Source organism: Pleurodeles waltl, chromosome 12 (genome assembly GCF_031143425.1).
Source record: "Pleurodeles waltl isolate 20211129_DDA chromosome 12, aPleWal1.hap1.20221129, whole genome shotgun sequence".
Taxonomy (NCBI): Eukaryota; Metazoa; Chordata; class Amphibia; order Caudata; family Salamandridae; genus Pleurodeles; species Pleurodeles waltl.
The window spans coordinates 656,100,532-656,118,767 of NC_090451.1; the positions used below are offsets into that span (position 1 = coordinate 656,100,532).

Genomic DNA, 18,236 nt, shown 5'->3' on the forward strand with positions numbered 1-18,236 from the left:
ATCATTTCCAGCTGACTGGACACACAGAATTGACATTTGTCCCACAGGCTGAGAATTGCAAGACCTTGGATCTTTAAGGGGGCAACAGTGATCTGCATGGAGTTCATACTCCAACAAGCTTAGAGGTTCTGTGTGTTGGAAGTATTTGACCATTAGCCAGCCTTCCAAAGATCAGCTCTATCAGTCACAGATGGAACAGCATCACTTGTGCCCAGGCCGCAAATTTCTTAGACTCACTGGTGTGCTTCACATGTCCCCTGATCGCCTTCTAATTAGAATAAAAACTCAATAGTTTTCTGGTAGGTGTGTTCAATACAAACGTTTGTTACCAATACTTCCATCTCTCCCATGTCTGTAGAATTCGCATTGGCTTTAATACCTGTTTAAATCACCCCCTGTCAGCAACAGGGATTTCCAGCCTGAAGGCAAGAAAGGGTTCAAGCATGTGGATTTATGCACTATTCAATGTTATATTAGAAAATGTTACTTATTTCTAAATCCAGTGATAGCTTTAATAGCAGCTAAATAAACTAGAATCATGACAGGAAATTACTCTTGTAAATATCAAATTCTTGATTAGCTGGATTAAATGTCTCAACCTTCAAAATCTTGCACCCTTTGAAAAATGCTTATTTTTAATACACAACTGAATACAATCCCCAGATATTTAGATACACCTGGGAAGGAATCAAAATCATCACAGAGTTAAACAAAATGTGTCTTTATTAAGGAATTTTAAAAAAGTTCGTAAACATTAATCTGCAGCATAAATAGTTATATATAGTTTTTCAGCTTTTGAACTTCATCATTCAACGTCAGGGCCATACTTATTTATGGAAAGGACCAGGCAATTCAAAGAGAATTACTAATCTGTGCTCTACTTTATCAAAAAATGCACAACATAATATAATATGCGTTTATGCCCCACACTTAAAAAAACATAAAGCAAGTTCATAGTGGTGGATCCGCTTTATCGGTTTATTTGAATAGTCGGGGTGACATTCTATCAATCCTTATTCATCCAATGATTCTAGCTGTTAGTTAATTGCAGCTGGTTTATACTAATAGTTCTTTCTGCCATGAGTCCTGCATACTTTACCTTTTGTCTACATCATTTTACCACCAGAAAGGATTTTAACATTCTAAATTCTTTTTGGACAGATTTGGGTGTAAGAACATTTCAACTGGAAAGTTACACTAGAAAATGATGTCACAAGAACAAAAAGGCAGCATACTAGTGACTGGCCTAAATCCTTTATAGATGGGGCAGCAGAAGGATACGTGAGGCCGCCTGTGTGTTAGGAAATCTATCACAAATTTGATGGAACACAAGTGCTCTGGATGTAGTAGACTAAAGGCGTATTTGCGGGAAACAAAGCGAATGGTGGGAGAAAGCAGGAAGGTGGGTGAGTTCAGATACTGTTTTTCGTATTTAAAATAATTAACTTCTTTATGATTTTTTTTTCTGCAAGGAAGGCTTGAATGTTTTTCGCACCAGTGTGAAGGTACAACAGCTCTTTAAATGTGCCTTTTTACATAGCTCATGCTATGAAATGATCAAATCATTGAGAAAGCTCACCCTAGAGAAACAGAAAACAAGCTTAGATTTAGAAGCACTTCCATTTGGAATCTTCATTTAAATTGTACATTTGAAAGCACCAAACATATGTGCGTTCCTCGAACATACGATTGATAATACTGAAATAAATGTCCATTTTAAATACAGTAACTTACTACATCCTTTCTGAAGGCTGTATTTGAAAAATCGTTTTTTGTTTTTTTTGTTTTTTTTTTAAAAGAGCAATTTTAAAAGATGCTTTATAACAAATGAACTACTTGAAGTTAACATTAGTGCCCAGCCCAACATTTTGTTTTGGGGGAAAAAGACATAAGAGTAGACTAAATGAGAGAAACAAATCCTCCATGAAAGCGGCTCTATGGAACTGAAAATTGGCACTGAAACTTTAAGGGAGTCAGCAATCCCAATAGCTCACCATAGCATTTGTTGGTGACTAATTATCCCCACTCCAGGATTTATTATCCTAAGGCTGCTGGGGAGGGGCATGTATCGTTAATCCTTGAAGATTCCAAGGATTACAACTTTTCTTTCTCCATCATGGCATCTTCTTTAATTGTCAAACTCACGGACAGAATTGCAAGGCTATCCACTGTAAACAGTGGTGGTGAAGCAATGGGAAACAAAGGTTTTGTAGGACTCACTTGGGTACATGCCCTACAGCCCATATCCAAACGAGTGTGGCTCGAGAATGTGTGCACCCTTTGCAAATATCACCAACTGGGGCATTCCTTAATAAGGCTGCATGGGAAGCATTTAATTCAGGTCGAGCCTTGGGTCTAGCTGATCACGATTAAGTTGTCTTTTGATAGCACAAGCTACAAACAACACAATGCTTTTAGAAAGCAATAGTTAAAACTAAGTTATGAATGCGCTTGAAGCACGTAACAAGCTTAGTTTTATTTAAATAAAATGGAGTACTCAACTTCCAGCATGTGCAAAGAGCTTTCATGACATGTAGTCCCTTAATAAGAGACACCTAGGAAAGGTTCTTCCTGTAAGGGGCAAATATATCACGATGTATCTTAATGGATGATAACTTGGGCAATCCTTGACAGATACAGCAGGTAAGAATTGCCTTCTGATACTCCTTTACAGCCTTTCCACTTGAAAACTATGGAGTGCCTGTTGCTGGGATATTTTGCCCTTTATAATGTTCACGCTCTATTTCGGTAGGTTGCGGTAGTTGTAATTTATGTACTCCAGCCATGCTGCAAAGCTCAATGATGGAAAAATGGGATGAAGAATCTGACCCATAAGCCTAGACAGCCGACTTATTTTATAAGCGACTTGCTGTGGGGACTCCTACAACTATGGACTCCATCCATGAACCAATGTGGAAAAAGGTAGAGAAATTCCCATGTCGTTGATCTAAAGAGTGCTGGTTATTGTTTGTGATATCCGGAAGCAAAGTCTGGGCATTTTGAGCAATGAACCAACTTGTTCTCTAGGAAACCTTTGGGACTCTCCTGAAAGATCACGAGGACAGCCCCTATCTATGCTTTGGTGTTTTTCATGTATGGCATGTGAAAAACTTTCATTGTGAGAATCATGGCTAGCAGCTACCTCCGTATAAATTGAGCTTCTGGAGATATGGTCAGAATGAAGACTGATGACAATGTTTGAGTAAGAATGATCTGAGGTTAGTTTGGCAACAGTAATATTCAGAAAGTGGATATGACACTGAATCCCTCTGGAACAGTAATGAACCCAGAACACATACAAGTCTTCTGAGAGATGCACTGGTCATAATGAGGGGCATGGAAATTCCCTAGTGAAACTGTACTTCCTGTATGAGTGTCTTTGGAAGGCATCATCATAGCGAAGACTGCAAAACTGCTCACAACAATACAAGCTTGACCCTTCAGATTCCTTTAAGTTGATTTAAAAAATTGCTCAGTTTAGTTGAAGTGCCCTTTGTGGACTCGAACATTTGGCGCAATGAAAATGCAACATGGCATGCAGCCAAGTGGAGGAAAAACCATGTGCTGGAATATCTGAATGTTTTTAGATGATGGTGTTCCTTGGAATGCTATCTCCTCGGTCACACCTAAATGATGTAACCTTTGAGCTGAGACCATTATCTATTTTCAATAGTTTGTCTGGAACATCACAGGAATGTTGTCTGCAAGTCCTGGCAGGCCTTTTCTAAAAATATAAATGCTTGCCAGTCAATCTCCTAGGTGAGGGGTACGAGGCTGACTTAAGGCATGGTAGTATTTTCCCACAACTAAACACAAACTCTCAATGATTTTTTGCAACTGTAATTGGATAAATCGGAACACCTAACCTCTTAGATGTAATATGGGATAGACCTGATGCAGGGATAGCATTGTAGCTTTTTCCTGTTCAATTACCTTACAGCCTTTAGATCCAGAATGGAGCTGAACTTTTTTGGACCTTTCTTGTTGAACTCGGGCAGTGCTTTGAGTAGACACATCTGCCTCCTTATTTTGATGGTTTGGTTTATTGTCTGTTTCTGTGGTGGACGTGTTGGTTTCTTCCTGAAGCTGGACCTGATGGAAGTTGGGTGGCTGCTTCGATAGAATGGCAGGCAGCAGTGTATGGAAGAAAATTCCTACACTTCGCACAAAGTTCAGCGCCAGTCTCTCGTTACATTCTGCCACTCTTCAAGATGATGGGCGATACTTACCGTCTACCTGTGTGGCGTACAAAAGGGGGAGTGGGAAAGTATTTTTTCTTCTGGGGAAGACTGTTTTCCTGCTGGATAATAGCCCTCTTTCTGACAGACTTCATGGTTGGTCAGTTGCCTTTGTTTTGGCTGATGTTACTGCCATTATGGAGTTTGAATCCAACCCATGCTGATGAAGCTAATAAAGATTTATAGAATGTTTTTCTTTCCGACACCAGGACTTTGAGTTTCAGACCCTGATTTCATTGATTAATTTCATCATTAATGTGTGCTCTGAACAAGGTTAATCCGCCAAAAAGTAAATTCCTGAGCCTCTACCGGGAAACAAATTGAAAGTTTTTCATACAAAGCTGTAAACTTCTTCCAGGAGTCACCCCCTGACAACGGCCTAAAAAAAACAGGTTTGTATAGTCAGCTGATACACAGATAATCTGGTTTGAATGCAGAACATTTCATTAACTAATCATTAAGGACCCTGGGTCATCTTGTTTTAGGTCACTGTGAGGACTCTCAAGGTCGCTCTGGCAGTCCAACCAGAAGTGTTCTCTCATACCACACAGCAAGGGTAGAGCTGGCGGCCTTCATGCATGTCACTGCCGATCTGCAAACCTTATTCCCAATAGCAAACAGCCGTTTGTGTTTCCTATTAAAGTTGATGAATGTCTTCTTACAGCCCAAACAATTAAGAGAATTAGCACGTTTCAAAGTCTAGTCCACTGTCTTCGATGTCAGGAACTTCTACAAGGCTAGCGTAAGAATAATAAAATAAGCACTTCCTATAGAGATGCTGCACAAGAAAAAGCTATTTTGAGAAGGAAGGAAGGAAACATCCTTAATACACAGAACGCAGAAGACGGTATGGGCTCTGGCCCATAGCTCATTAGTTTGGCTGGGGGGTAGTTTGGCTGGGGGGGGGGGGGGGGGGGGGAGAGGAAGGGCGCATCCAGCTGAATGACAGGCCACCTCTCTTCCAGGAAAGGACAAAAGGTAAGGCTTTGGTTATAAAGTATAAATATTGGCATGGCAACTCAGGGAGGAGATTTACCATTCCCAATAACCTAATGAAAAAAAGCCTTCCCGCGCCATACCCTCATCCCCACCACATGTAACCACAATAGGATATGCAGTTGTTGCCTCTGGGAACATTTATGTGCCTCCCAGGAGTGTGACGGGGAAGGCAAACTGTAATATATGAGTGGCATGCAGTGAGGATCCACTGAGGATTGCATGCATATTGACATTTTTTGTCTTTGGTACATGTTTTAGGTTTGTTTCACATCCTAGCATTTTGGTGTGGGGAGGTGTACACCAATATCTGGATCAGTGTCAGGCTGATAACAATCCAACCACAGAAAACTAGTTTCTCTCTCTGGGCTGCTTTCCAAAAAACCTTTTTATCACTTAATTTTCCTTTAACAAACCTCTACATGTATATGTACACAATTTTGCCCTAGTTTTCAATGATAGTGTTCGTATGTGTGAAGTCTGACAGTTATATCATATAGCACCCCCTGATCACATTCCACACACTAGATTTGCCCTTGAAAGGACACATAAAGGCAAAAGCAGTTTAAGCGATAGTCCTAATCTCTGAAAAGGGAATGCAATGTAATTTCACATTTTAGTGTTTTTTCTGTTAAACAGAACTCCACGGCACATTTTTATACAATGCCAAAAACATTACAGCTAATAAAGTCAGTACCTCCACCTGCAGAGAACAAGGCACCAACTCCAGACAAAAAGTAGAAACTTTTTAGGTGCATGCTTAGATTTACCTAAAGTTAACAACTCATCTCTTTTGTAACACCAAAAACTTCCCATTACCGATTAAGCAAACGTTTTTCTGCTGCGCTGTCTTGTAGCCCTCCAAAAGAGGTTAAATCACTTCAATGAAAAATTAGAAATATGTCCACTAAATGCAAATGTCCAGCTATTCTGATGCTTACTAACCGCTATTAGACCATCTCTGAAATAAGAAATTTTTGCCAGATGGCCCATCAAGTGACGTCTTTTGTCTAGGAGACCGTATGTGGAGAAGGTAGGAATACAACTAGGGACTTCTGATTCCGGTTTAGCTAGACAACGTCGTAGAGAGGAAATAGAAGCCACCAATGCTGCTGTGACATCTGAGGAGCTTTTGGCAAGCCCATACATTCTAGACACGAGGACCACTGAAGAACAGCCAAATAAACAGGGAATAGGCAGGCAATAATGCTGTGGGTTCACCTTTTATTCTCAGTGAGTATAAACTGAAGAAATATACAAAACTAAAGTATACCGAACTGAGGGCGAACTGGGTCAAGACGAAAATACGAAACTATCAACGCAATTTCATAGAGAACCTTGGTTTAACATGCACGAAGTAAGGCCGCTCATTTAAAGCTCGGCCTTCCCCTATCTTTACCACATCCACAAGTGATAGCAGCTCATCAGCAACCAGAAGGTGATATGACGTTTGGGATTTAGAAGTTAAAAAAAAAAAAAAAAACTCACTAACGTGTCACGCACCATCTGGATGGCTCATTAGGAGTTTCCTGCAGGTAGAAAGGTCACGAATCACTCAGAGGACATAACATTTTGGGTGGGGTTCACCATTTGATACAATTTTCATGATTATCATTTTTCAAGGAAAAGAACATTCGTAAGTGAACCTGGCCTAGGTCTCTAAAAATTCTGTGCTGAAAAATATATATATGTGTATATATATATATATATATGTATGTATATATGTACATATTTACAAAGGGACTCTAGGGCCAGTTTGCTCTAACTCTCTGTACCGACTGTCTGCCGTTGCTTGATGAATGCCATCCCATGTGTCCTGAAATGCGTCTTCAGGTTGAGTTGGTTATCAAAACTCTTGTTGCATACTTTGCAGGTGAGCTTGCCATCGGCAGGTGAGGACGGGTCTCCCGTCTGCCCTGCCTGTGGTTCCCGTTCTTCCTTTTTCCCGGAACCCTTCATCTTGTGGGTGATAAAGCGATGACGGTTCAGAGAGCCCTGGGAGGTGAAGCACAGACCGCACTCCAAGCACTGGTGCGAGCTCTCGTCCGTCCTGTGCTGAGGGATATGCTCCTGGAAGTCGTCAGAGTCATGGGTGACATAACCACACTTCCGGCATCGGTAAGACGATTTCTTGTCTGGCTTGAGATTTTTAGAAGCACTGTCTGCCTTTGAATTCTTGGCGGCACCATCTGGCTTGGGGCTCTTCGAACCACTTTCCGTCTTGTGGTTCTTGGACGGGGGAGTGGTGCTGTCGGGCTCCTCGCTGCATGAATCTTCAGATGAGTGCTTCCGTTTCCTCGCAGAAATCTGGGGGGCAAGTAGATACATTTAAACTCCATTTGAATGAAACAAGTAGAAGACAGTTTGGGATGCAGGCTGTTTAAAGTGAACATGCAATATTATTAGATCATTTTATGCATAGTATACACACTGTATTGCAGGCAAAAGCAGAGCACGAGCAAGATCAGCCAAGGGACAAAAGCTTACTGAACAACTCTTTGAAAAATGAAGGAAAAAGGCTGCACAGACATAAAACTTGGCTTAGAATAAACCTTAATGAACAAGTTACTTACCTTCAGTAACTATATATTTGGTAGAGACATATTCTAGTTGAAAATTCCATACATTAAAATTTCCCCCCACCTCAGACTGTATCTGGAGATTTTTCTTCAAGCAGCACCCCTCCGCGGCGTCAGGTGGTGTCGGTCGACTCTGGTTGCATTGTTGGCATTGTGGTCGCCATGATGATGTCGTGATCGTATACAGGCGTCATCCAGGTGCACTGACGTGAGTTTCTTTTTACGACTTTCGGCACCAGTAGCGTGGCGTCATGATCAACACAGAATGGTGCGCCAAAACTAGGGTCCTTGAAGGGAAGTTCCTGTCCTTAGAAATCAGTTTGCAGAGTGGGGAGGATGGGCAAGTCGGTAAGGAATCTGCAACTAGAATATGTCTCTACCAGATATATTGTTACCGAAGGTAAATAACTTGTTCATCTGATAGAGACTTCTAGTTGCAGATCCCATACCTTAGAATAGATACCCGAGCAATACCATCCCCGGTGGTGGGCTGCGAACTAAGATCGCACCCAAAAGTCCTGCAGGACCGAACAACCAAAGTAGCCGTCTTTGCAGACCTGACTATCCAGGCAGTAATGTTTAGCGAACGTGTGCAGGGATGCCCAAGTCACTGCCTGGCAGATATCCAGGACTGGAACTCCACGTGGTAACACAGTGGTAGCAGCAGTTGCTCTGGTGGAATGAGCACGCAAACACTCAGGAGATTGCTTTTTCGCCAAAGCGTAGCACATCTTGATGCAGAGAACTACCCGTCATGAGATGGTCCTCATTTGCACCGCCCTTCCTTTCTTCACAGCCACATAACCCACAAAGAGTTGATCGTCCATCTGAAAATCTTTGGTGCGATTTAGGTAGAACGCCAACGCACTTTTTGTACCCAGACGGTGGATTCTCTCCTCCTCATGAGAGGGAATTGGGGGAGAGGGGGTGCGTAAAAAGTTGGCAAGGTGATTGATTGGCCCACATTAAAAGTGTAACCACTTTGAGAAGGAAGGAAGCCCTGGTACAAAGCACCACTTTGTCAGGACGGACAGCTAGAAATGGTGGCTTCAAAGAGAGAGCCTGGAGCTCACTCACTCTCAGTGGTGATGGCAATCAGGAAGGCAGAGTCAAAAGCCGCAGGGGACAGTTGTGGAGTGGCTCGAAAGGAGCACACATGAGATATGTGAGGACCAAGTTCAAATTCCACTTGGGCATTATGAATGGGATAGGAGGGAACACAAGGGTGAGTCCTTTAAGAAACCTCCCAACAAACGGGAGATTTGAACAGAGAAGTTTGGTCTGACAGCCTTAAAAAGGCACAGATGGCAGACAAATAACTCTTGAGGGTGCCCAGAGCAGAGCTCTTTTGGGCACGAGAGAGAATGAAGAGGAGAACCGCCGAGAGAGGTGCAGAAAGGGGATCAACAGATTTGGTGATACACCATGCCACATATTTGTTCCAACGACAGGCGTTTACCGTATTGGCGGAGGGACACCTGGCTGCCAAGATAACATCACAGACTTCCGGCGGAAGACTGAAAGTTGTCAACTGCGACCGCTAAATCTCCACACAAAGAGGCTGAGGCTGGACAGGTTTGGTTGAAGGACCGTCCCCTGCTGCTGCGACAGAAGATCCTCCTGAATAGCAGTCTGTTTGGAGGATCGATGGCCATGCCCAATAGTTTGGGATACCAGACTCTTCGTGCCCAGTCCGAAGCCACCAGGGTTACTTGGGCCCAGTCGTGCCTGATCTTCTTCAGAACTCTAGGCAGAAGTGGTACTGGCGGGAAGGCGTAAAGGAGGCCTGACCTCCACTCGAGACTAAAAGCGTCGCCGAACGAGTGCCGCCTTGGAATCTCCAATGTACAGCTAACATTACGTGTTCTCTGCGGAGGCAAACAGAACCAGATGTTGAAACACCAGTGAAATGCCCTAGCGTTCCAGCCATATCCAGAGACGAAGAGCCTCTTGAAAGAGGGTCCACGACCCCACTCCGCCCTGCTTGTTGCAGTACCACATGGCAGTGGTTTTGTCGGTGAACACCTGCGCCACTTTCCCTTTGAGAGAGGGAAGGAATGCTTTCAATGCAAGTTGGATTGCCCGGAGCTCCAAAAGGTTGATGTGGAGCCCGGACTCCGCCGGAGACCAGAGGCCTCTGATCGCCACCTTTTGCATGTGGCCGCATCATCCCAGGAGTGACGCATCTGTCACTACTGTGAGATTTGGTTGGGGAAGGGAGAAAAATCTTCTTCTGACTCAAATGTGGATTCGACAGCCACCACTGCAGATCTAGTGCAGTCCCCTCAGAGATATGGACCATGTCTGAGAGATTACCCTGATGCTGCGCGCACTGGAACTTTAGGTCCCACTGCAGAACCCGCTTATGCCATCTGGACCAGCAGGATGAAGGAGGCCATGAGGCCCAGCAGCCTCAGAGTCATTCAAACTGAAATCCAAGATAGAGGCTAAAACATCAAAATCATAGCCTGAATATCCTGGACTCTATTTTCAGGAGAATAAGCCCAAAACTGCATTGTGTCCAGAACAGCTCTGATGAAAGGGAGCGTCTGAGAGGGAGTCAGCTGTGACTTCAGGCATGCTTATAGTGAACCTCAGCGAATGCAGGAGGTTCGCTGTAGTCTGGAAGTGGGAGACGTCAGCCTGGGGCGAGTTTGCCTTCAACAGCCAGTCGCTGAGGTAGGGAAAGACTGAAAACTCTAACCTGCGCAGATAAGCTGTAACCACTACCATAATTTTTTCGAACACCTGTGGGGAGCTGGTAAGGCTGAGGGGGAGCTGGTAAGGCTGAGGGGGAGCAGGGTGAACTGAAAGTACTTGTGACCTACCACGAATCGCAAGTAAAGTCTGTGGTCCGGCACGATGGGAATGTGGGAATAGGCGTCCTGCAAGTCCAATGCTACCATCCAGTCTCCAGTCTCCAGGTTCCAGGGCAGACAGGACCTAAGCTAAAGATAGCACTTTGAGAAGCTGGGTGCCCCTTCCGAAGCCGCAAAAGGGGCAAAAAGTTGACAGTGGAGGACGAGGAGCAGCTACAAGGCCAAGGGACCGAGCCGTAGCACGGGAATCCTTGAAATGCTCGCGCACTGAGTCCGCTTTGTCTCCGAAGAGACGGGTGCCATCAAAGGGCATGTCCATAAGAAACTGTTGGGCATCTCCTGAAAAGCCAGATGTCCTCAACCGGGCGTAGCGCCTAAAGGCCACTGTCGATGTAACTGATCTACCTAGCGAGTCGGTCGTATCTAGTCCACAAAGAATCATGAACTTTGCTGCATCTCTCCTATCAGTAACAGTTTGGGAGAGAACCGTCCGGGACTCGAGGCAGCACCTGCGTGACCGTATCCCAGAGAGAATGGGACTAAAAGGCATCCCAGAGAGTACAGGAGTAAAAGGCATTTGGTGTTGACGGACTGCAGCACTAGACTGGTGGAAGAAGACATTTTCCTCTGAAAGCTATCTAGTCTTTTTGACTACCTATCCGGGGGAGCGTAAGGGAATTCACCAGAGGAAGGTTGGATTACAAGCCTCTCCAGCGTAGGATGTAGGGTCAGGATTTTTGGGTCGGTCGGCGCAGGCACATGGTGGCAGACAGCCGTCCTATTCACAGGAGCCCCTGTGTTGGGTTTGGACCAGGTATCCAGTAGTACGTCTGTAAGGGCTTCATTAAAGGGTAGGAGGGGTTCCAAACTGAAAGCCCCAGGCTGATGCACCTCAGCCAGGAGGTTAGTACTGACCTCCACAGAAGGAAGCTTGAGGTGCAAAACCTCAGAAGCCCTTCTCATCAACATGGAGTATAAAGCTCCCTCCTCAGTAACCACTGTAGGGGGAGAAAGCATGCCATCGTCAGGAGAGCTATCTAGTCTGCCAGTGTCACCTAAATCCTGAACCCAGTCCATGTCAGGGTCAAGTTGGAATTCTAAATGGTCCAGCGACCCCTGTGCACTATCCTCTATAACCATAGAAAGAAGGGTTAGAATCCGCCCTGGGCCCAGTAGAACCCATGGAAAACGGAATCGGCATCGAGTGATGCCGGGTATAAGTATAGGATCAACGTCGGGAGCGGCAACATCAGTCCGGATGCTGGGGAAGGTTGCGTTGGCACGACCCGCGTCGGTACAGATCCAAGAGCGGATCCAGAGGTGCCTCCCGGAGCCGAGGCCAAAGCTGCTGGCGTGGAACCCGAGGGGGCCCTCACTGACTCTCCTGGGCCCAAAGGCGTTGAGGACGGGTCGATCTGCCCAAAGATGAGGCGCATGGCCTTACAGAACTCTTTCTACTTGGCAGAGGTGGCTCCGGCTCCCAGAAAGTCAGGGAGGTGCGGAGCCGACCCAGATGAAGGCTCCGAAGACGGAGGCCTAGAGTGTCAACGCTCTTCCAGTGTTGTGTCATCTGAGCGATGGGGCGAAGTCGAAGAATGTTGGGCCTTCTTAGACTTCTTCTTGTGACTGGAGCGTCCCAAGGGCTTGGTTTGGGACGAGGAGGATTGATGATGACTGCGCAAGTGGTCTCGTGGCCTTCCTCTTGAACGAGACCGGGAGCAACGCGGAGTCGAGCGCCGGGCCGCCATGAGCCTTAGGGACCGCTCCCTTAAAGCCTTCGGGTGCATGGCCTGAGACTTGGAGCACAACTTTGGGTCACGCTTCAGACACCAAAGGCAGATGACATGCGGATCCGTCACGACGACATTCGGTGACAGGAGTCGCAGGGTTTAAAACCGGTCTTCCGGGACATCCCTTGACTCATCGAAAACTCCTCAAAAAGTATTCAACAACAGTGTTGAATACTTACTCAAAAATGACTAGGGGTAGCTATGACTTTGAGTAATGACTAGATTACTCAAAAAATGACTAGGGGTAGCTCTCCTCTCGGATCTGCGCGCAGGCTGGTGCAGAAAGAAAAGACCTGAAGTCAGCACGCCGGGTGGCGCTCACATACGACCAAGACATCATCACGACGCCAACGACGCATGCGGAGTCAACTGATGCCACCTGATGGCGCGCACGGGTACTACTTGACGAAAAATCTCTGGATCCAGTCTGATGCCCTGGGGGAAATTCTAGGGTAAGGAATCTGCAACTAGATGTCTCTATCAGATGCCAAATCACAAGAAGGCCTATGTATGTAAAGAACATTTTTTCATCTGACATCCTGATAAAAAGTTTAAACATTCAAACTAGAAGAGAGCTAGCTGTCCAATTTAAAAAAAAAAAAAAAAAAATTTATAAATGGGAGTGCTCCAAATTACAAATGTAAGCTTCCTTGTCCTAAAGGCACATATAATATTGGGGAATGGGAGTGGGAGAGGAATTACGAAAAGAAGAGAAGAGAAATTGACACCTCCCAACATCAAAAGGCTTCATCTTCCTCGACTCCAAGCGTTTATGGGATGGTGGAAAGACATCAACTCAGTCAGTCAGTCTCTTCCATCATGGGGCAAAGTTACTCACTCACAGAACTCACTGCAGTCCCGCCAAATTTCCTCCATGTAGACACACCCTCTTCCTAGACTGTCAGTCCCTCCTTCAAGAGGAAGTAGAGGCATTACAAAGGTACTTCCTTTTTGCTAAGTAGGACAGGTGACTCTGGCCAATACTCAACCTCAGGCCCCTCAACACATACATCCTGTAGGAAGCTGTCTCTGTTTTTACTATATCAAAATGAGATATAGTGTGCACAGAGTCCAGGGGTTCCCCAAGAGGCTTGACAGAGGCAATAATAGATAATACTAATGCTCCATTTGTGGTAGTGTGGTCGAGAAGTTAGGCTTATCAGAGGGTAGTGTTAAGCATTTCTTGTACACAAACACAAGCAATAAGTGAGAACACATACTCAAGGACTTAATTCCAGGCCAACAGGTTTTTATATAGAAAAATATTATTTTCTTAATTTATTTTAGAACCACAAGATTCAAATTGCAGTTAAGTACATTAAATGTAAGGTACTTTGCATAGGTATAGTTAGAACTTTGAACCAAAACAGTATTGTACACAGTTTCTCATAAAATGGCAATAAGCTATTCTTAAAGTGGACACTGGAAAATTCAACATTTCCTGGGGGAGGTAAGTACAGTTAGGTTAATGTGGTAAGTAAAGCACTTACAAGTTCAGTCTATGGGGCATAGGTAGCCCACTGATGGGGGTTCAAGTCAACCACAAACACCCAGCAACACAGGGCCGGTCAGGTGCAGAGGTCAAGGAGGAGCCCAAATAACATGGGTGCCTATGGAGACCGGGGTGACCCTGTTCCGGTCTGCTGGCAGGTAAGTACCCGCGTCCTCAGGGAGCAGACCAGGGAGGTGGGGGCAGTCCCAAGTAGGCACACAAAGCACACCCTCAGCGGCACAGGGCCGGCCGGGTGCAGTGGGAAAACAGGGCATCAGGTTTGCAATAGGATTCAATGGAGGGACCTGGGGGTTCACTCAGACTTTGCAGGCAGGGCACCTAGCTGCTTCTGTGGTCCCAGCGCTTATTCCTCATTCTTGATCCTCTAGGTAGTGCTGCTAGCTGATTTTTTAGTCCCAGTGGTTATTCCTCATTCTAGAAATTCTAGACAGTGCTGCAAATCTTTCTTTGGTCCCACCGGTTATTCTTTCTTTTAAGTCCTCTATACAGAGCTTTTAGCTGGTTCACTGGTCCCAGTAGTTATTCCTCATTCTTGGTCCTCTAGACACTGCTGTCTAGCTGATTCTCTGGCACCAGCAGTTATTCCTCATTCTTGGTCCTCTAGACAGTGCTTCTAACTTATTCTCTGGTCCTAGCGGTTATTCCTCATTTTAAGTCCTCTAGTCAATCCTGCTAGCTGCTTCTCTGGTCCCACTGGTTATTCCTCATTCAAGTCCTCTAGACAGTGTTGCCTGGCTGATTCACTTATCCCAGCCGTTATTCCTCATTCTTGGTCCTCTACAAAGTGCTGCTAGGTACTTTTCTGGTCCCAGTGGTTATTCCTCATTCTATCTCCTCAAGACAATGCTGTTAGCTGCTTCTCTTGTCCCAGCAGTTATTCCTCATTCTAAGTCCTCTAGACAGTGCTGCTAGTGACTTTTCCGGTCCCAGCGATTATTCCTCATTCTTGGCCCTCTAGACAGTGCTGCTAGTTGCTTCTCTAGTCCCAGCGGTTATTCGTCATTCTAGCTCCAAGACAGTCCCATCGGTTATTCGTCATTCTAGCTCCAAGACAGTGCTGAAGATACTTCTTTGGTCGCAGCTGTTATTCCTCATTCTAAATTGTCTAGACAATGCTGCTAGCCGCTTCTCTTGTCCCAGTGGTTATTCCTCATTCTTGGTCCTTTAGGAAGTGCTGCTAGCTGCTTCTCTGGTCCAAAAGGTTATTCCTCATTCTTAGTCATCTAGACAGTACCTTTAGCTGCATCGCTGATCCCAGTGGTTATTCCTCATTCAAGATCCTCTAGACAATGCTCCTAGCTGCTTCTCTGGCACCAGCAGTTATTCCTCATTCTTGGTCCTCTAGACGGAGTTGACTGGCTGATTCTCTGATCCCAGACGTTTTTCCTCATTCTTGGTCCTCTATGAAGTGCTTATCTAGTTCCAGTGGTTATTCCTCATTCTAGCTCCTCGACAGTGCTGAAGCTACTTCATTGGTCCTAGCGGTTATTCCTCATTTTAAGTCCTCTAGTCAATCCTGCTAGCTGCTTCTCTGGTCCCACTGGTTATTCCGCATTCAAGTCCTCTAGACAGTGCTCCTAGCTGCTTCTGTGGTCCCAGTGGTTATTCCACATTCTTGGTCCCCCAGGAAGTGCTGCTACCCGATTTTCTTGTCCCAGTGGTTATTCCTCATTCTAGATCCTCTAGAAAGTGCTGCTAGCTAGTTCTCTGATCCTAGTGGTTATTCCTCATTCTTGGTCCTCTAGGAAGTGCTGCTGGGTACTCCTCTGGTCCCACTGGTTATTCCTCATTCAAGTCCTCTAGACAGTGCTCCTAGCTTCTTCTCCGGTCCCAGTGGTTATTCTTCATTCTAGATCCTCCAGACAGTGCTGCATCTGCTTCTCTAGCCCCAGTAGTTGTTCCTCATCCTTAGAGGAAGTCCTGCTACATACTTCTCTGATCCCAGCCGTTATTCCTCATTCTTGGTCCTCGACAGTGCTGAAACTACTTCATTGGTCCAGAGGTTATTCCTCATTTTAAGTCCTCTAGACAATGCTCCTAGCTACTTCTCTTGTCCCAGTGGTTATGCCTCATTCTTGGTCCTCTAGGAAGTGCCACTAGCTGATTTTCAAGGCCCAGTGGTTATTCCTCATTCTAGATCCTCTAAACAGTGCTGGTAGCTGCTTCTCTGGTCCCAGTGGTTATTCCACATTCTTGGTCCACGAGGAGGTCCTGCTAGCTACTTCTCTGGTCCCAGTGGTTATTCCTCATTCTTGGTCCACGAGGAAGTCCTGCTAGCTACTTCTCTGGTTCCCAGCAGTTATTCCTCATTCTTGGTCCTGTAGACAGTGCTGCAACTGCTTCTCTCTCTGGTCCCAGTAGTTATTCCTCATTCTTGGTCCTCTAGGAAGGGCTGCTAGCTGATATTCTAGCCATAGTGGTTATTCCTCATTCTAAGTCTTCTAGACAGTGCTGCTAGCTAGTTCTCTGGTCCCAGCGGTTATTCCTCATTCTTGGTCCACGAGGAAGTCTTGCTAGCTACTTCTCTGGTCCCAGTGGTTATTCCTTTCTTGGTCTACGAGGAAGTCCTGCTAGCTACTTCTCTGGTTCCCAGCAGTTATTCCTCATTCTTGGTCCTGTAGACAGTGCTGCAACTGCTTCTCTCTCTGGTCCCAGTAGTTATTCCTCATTCTTGGTCCTCTAGGAAGTGCTGCTAGCTGATATTCTAGCCATAGTGGTTATTCCTCATTCTAAGTCCTCTAGACAGTGCTGCTAGCTAGTTCTCTGGTCCCAGCGGTTATTCCTCATTCTTAGTCCTCTAGACAATGCTCCTAGCTGCTTCTCTGATCCAAGTGCTTATGCCTTCTTCTTGGTCCTCTAGGAAGTGCCACTAGCTGATTTTCCACGCCCAGTGGTTATTCCTCATTTTAGATCCTGTAGACAGTGATGCTAGCTAGTTCTCTGGTCCCAGTGGTTACTCCTCATTCTTGGTCCTCTAGGAAGTGCTGCTAGCTGATATTCTAGCCATAGTGGTTATTCCTCATTCTAAGTCCTCTAGATAGTGCTGCTAGCTAGTTCTCTGGTCCCAGCAGTTATTCCTCATTCTTGGTCCTGTAGACAGTGCTGCAACTGCTTCTCTCTCTGGTCCCAGTAGTTATTCCTCATTCTTGGCCCTCTAGGAAGTGCTGCTAGCTGATATTCTAGCCATAGTGGTTATTCCTCATTCTAAGTCCTCTAGACAGTGCTGCTAGCTAGTTCTCTGGTCCCAACGGTTATTCCTCATTCTTAGTCCTCTAGACAATGCTTCTAGCTGCTTCTCTGATCCTAGTGCTTATGCCTTCTTCTTGGTCCTCTAGGAAGCGCCACTAGCTGATTTTCCACGCCCAGTGGTTATTCCTCATTTTAGATCCTGTAGACAGTGATGCTAGCTAGTTCTCTGGTCCCAGTGGTTACTCCTCATTCTTGGTCCTCTAGATGGTGTTGCCTGGCTGATTCTGATTCCAGACGTTATTCCTCATTCTAGGAAGTACTGCTAGCTGCTTCTCTGGTACCAGCGGTTATTCCTCATTCTAAGTCCTCTAGCCAATGCTCCTAGCTTCTTCTCTGGTCCCAGTGGTTATTCCTCATTCTAGAGCCTCTTGACAGTGCTGCAACTGCTTCTCCGGTCCCAGTGGTTATTCCCCATTCTTGGTCAACGAGGAAGTCTTGCTAGCTACTTCTCTGGTCCCAGAGGTTATTCCTCATTCTGAGTCCTCTAGGCAATGCTTCTAGCTGCTTCTCTGGTCCCAGCGGTTAGTCCTCATTCTTGGTCCACGAGGAAGTCCTGCTAACTACTTCTCTGGTTCCCGGCAGTTATTCCTCATTCTTGATCCTCTAGACAGTGCTGCTGGGTACTCCTCGGGTCCCAGCGGTTATTCCTCATTCTAGTTCCTCGACAAGTGCTAAAGCTACTTCATTGGTCCCAGTGGTTATTCCTCATTCTTGGTACTCTAGACAGTGCTGCTAGCTACTTCTCTAGTCCCAGCGGTTATTCCACATTTTTGGACCCCCAGGAAGTGCTCCTAGCTTCTTATCTGGTCCCAGTGGTTATTCCTCATTCTTGGTTCACAAGAAAGTCCTGGTAGCTACTTCTTTGGTCCCAGTGGTTATTCCTCATTTGAAGTCCTCTACAAAGTGCTGCTAGCTGCTTCTCTGGTCCCAGTGGTTATTCCTCATTCTTGGTCCACAAGGAAGTCCTGGTAGCTACTTCTCTGGTTCCAGTGGTTATTCCTCATTCTAAATCCTCTAGAAACTGCTGCTAGCTGCTTCTCTCGTCCCATCGG

At 45.5% G+C, this 18,236-nt stretch overlaps 1 protein-coding gene across 5 annotated transcripts in view; it reads right to left on the minus strand.

Moving 5' to 3' along the window:
- Positions 1-705: 705 nt before the first annotated feature.
- The window catches only part of ZNF687 (zinc finger protein 687), a 252,804-nt gene continuing 235,273 nt past the window's right edge, over positions 706-18,236 (minus strand). For all 5 annotated transcript variants that reach the window (XM_069218357.1, XM_069218358.1, XM_069218356.1 and 2 more), the window contains one exon: positions 706-7,541. In XM_069218357.1, coding sequence (XP_069074458.1) covers positions 6,996-7,541 — 546 coding nt within the window. In that variant the 3' untranslated portion in view covers positions 706-6,995. The remainder of the gene's footprint in view (positions 7,542-18,236) is intronic.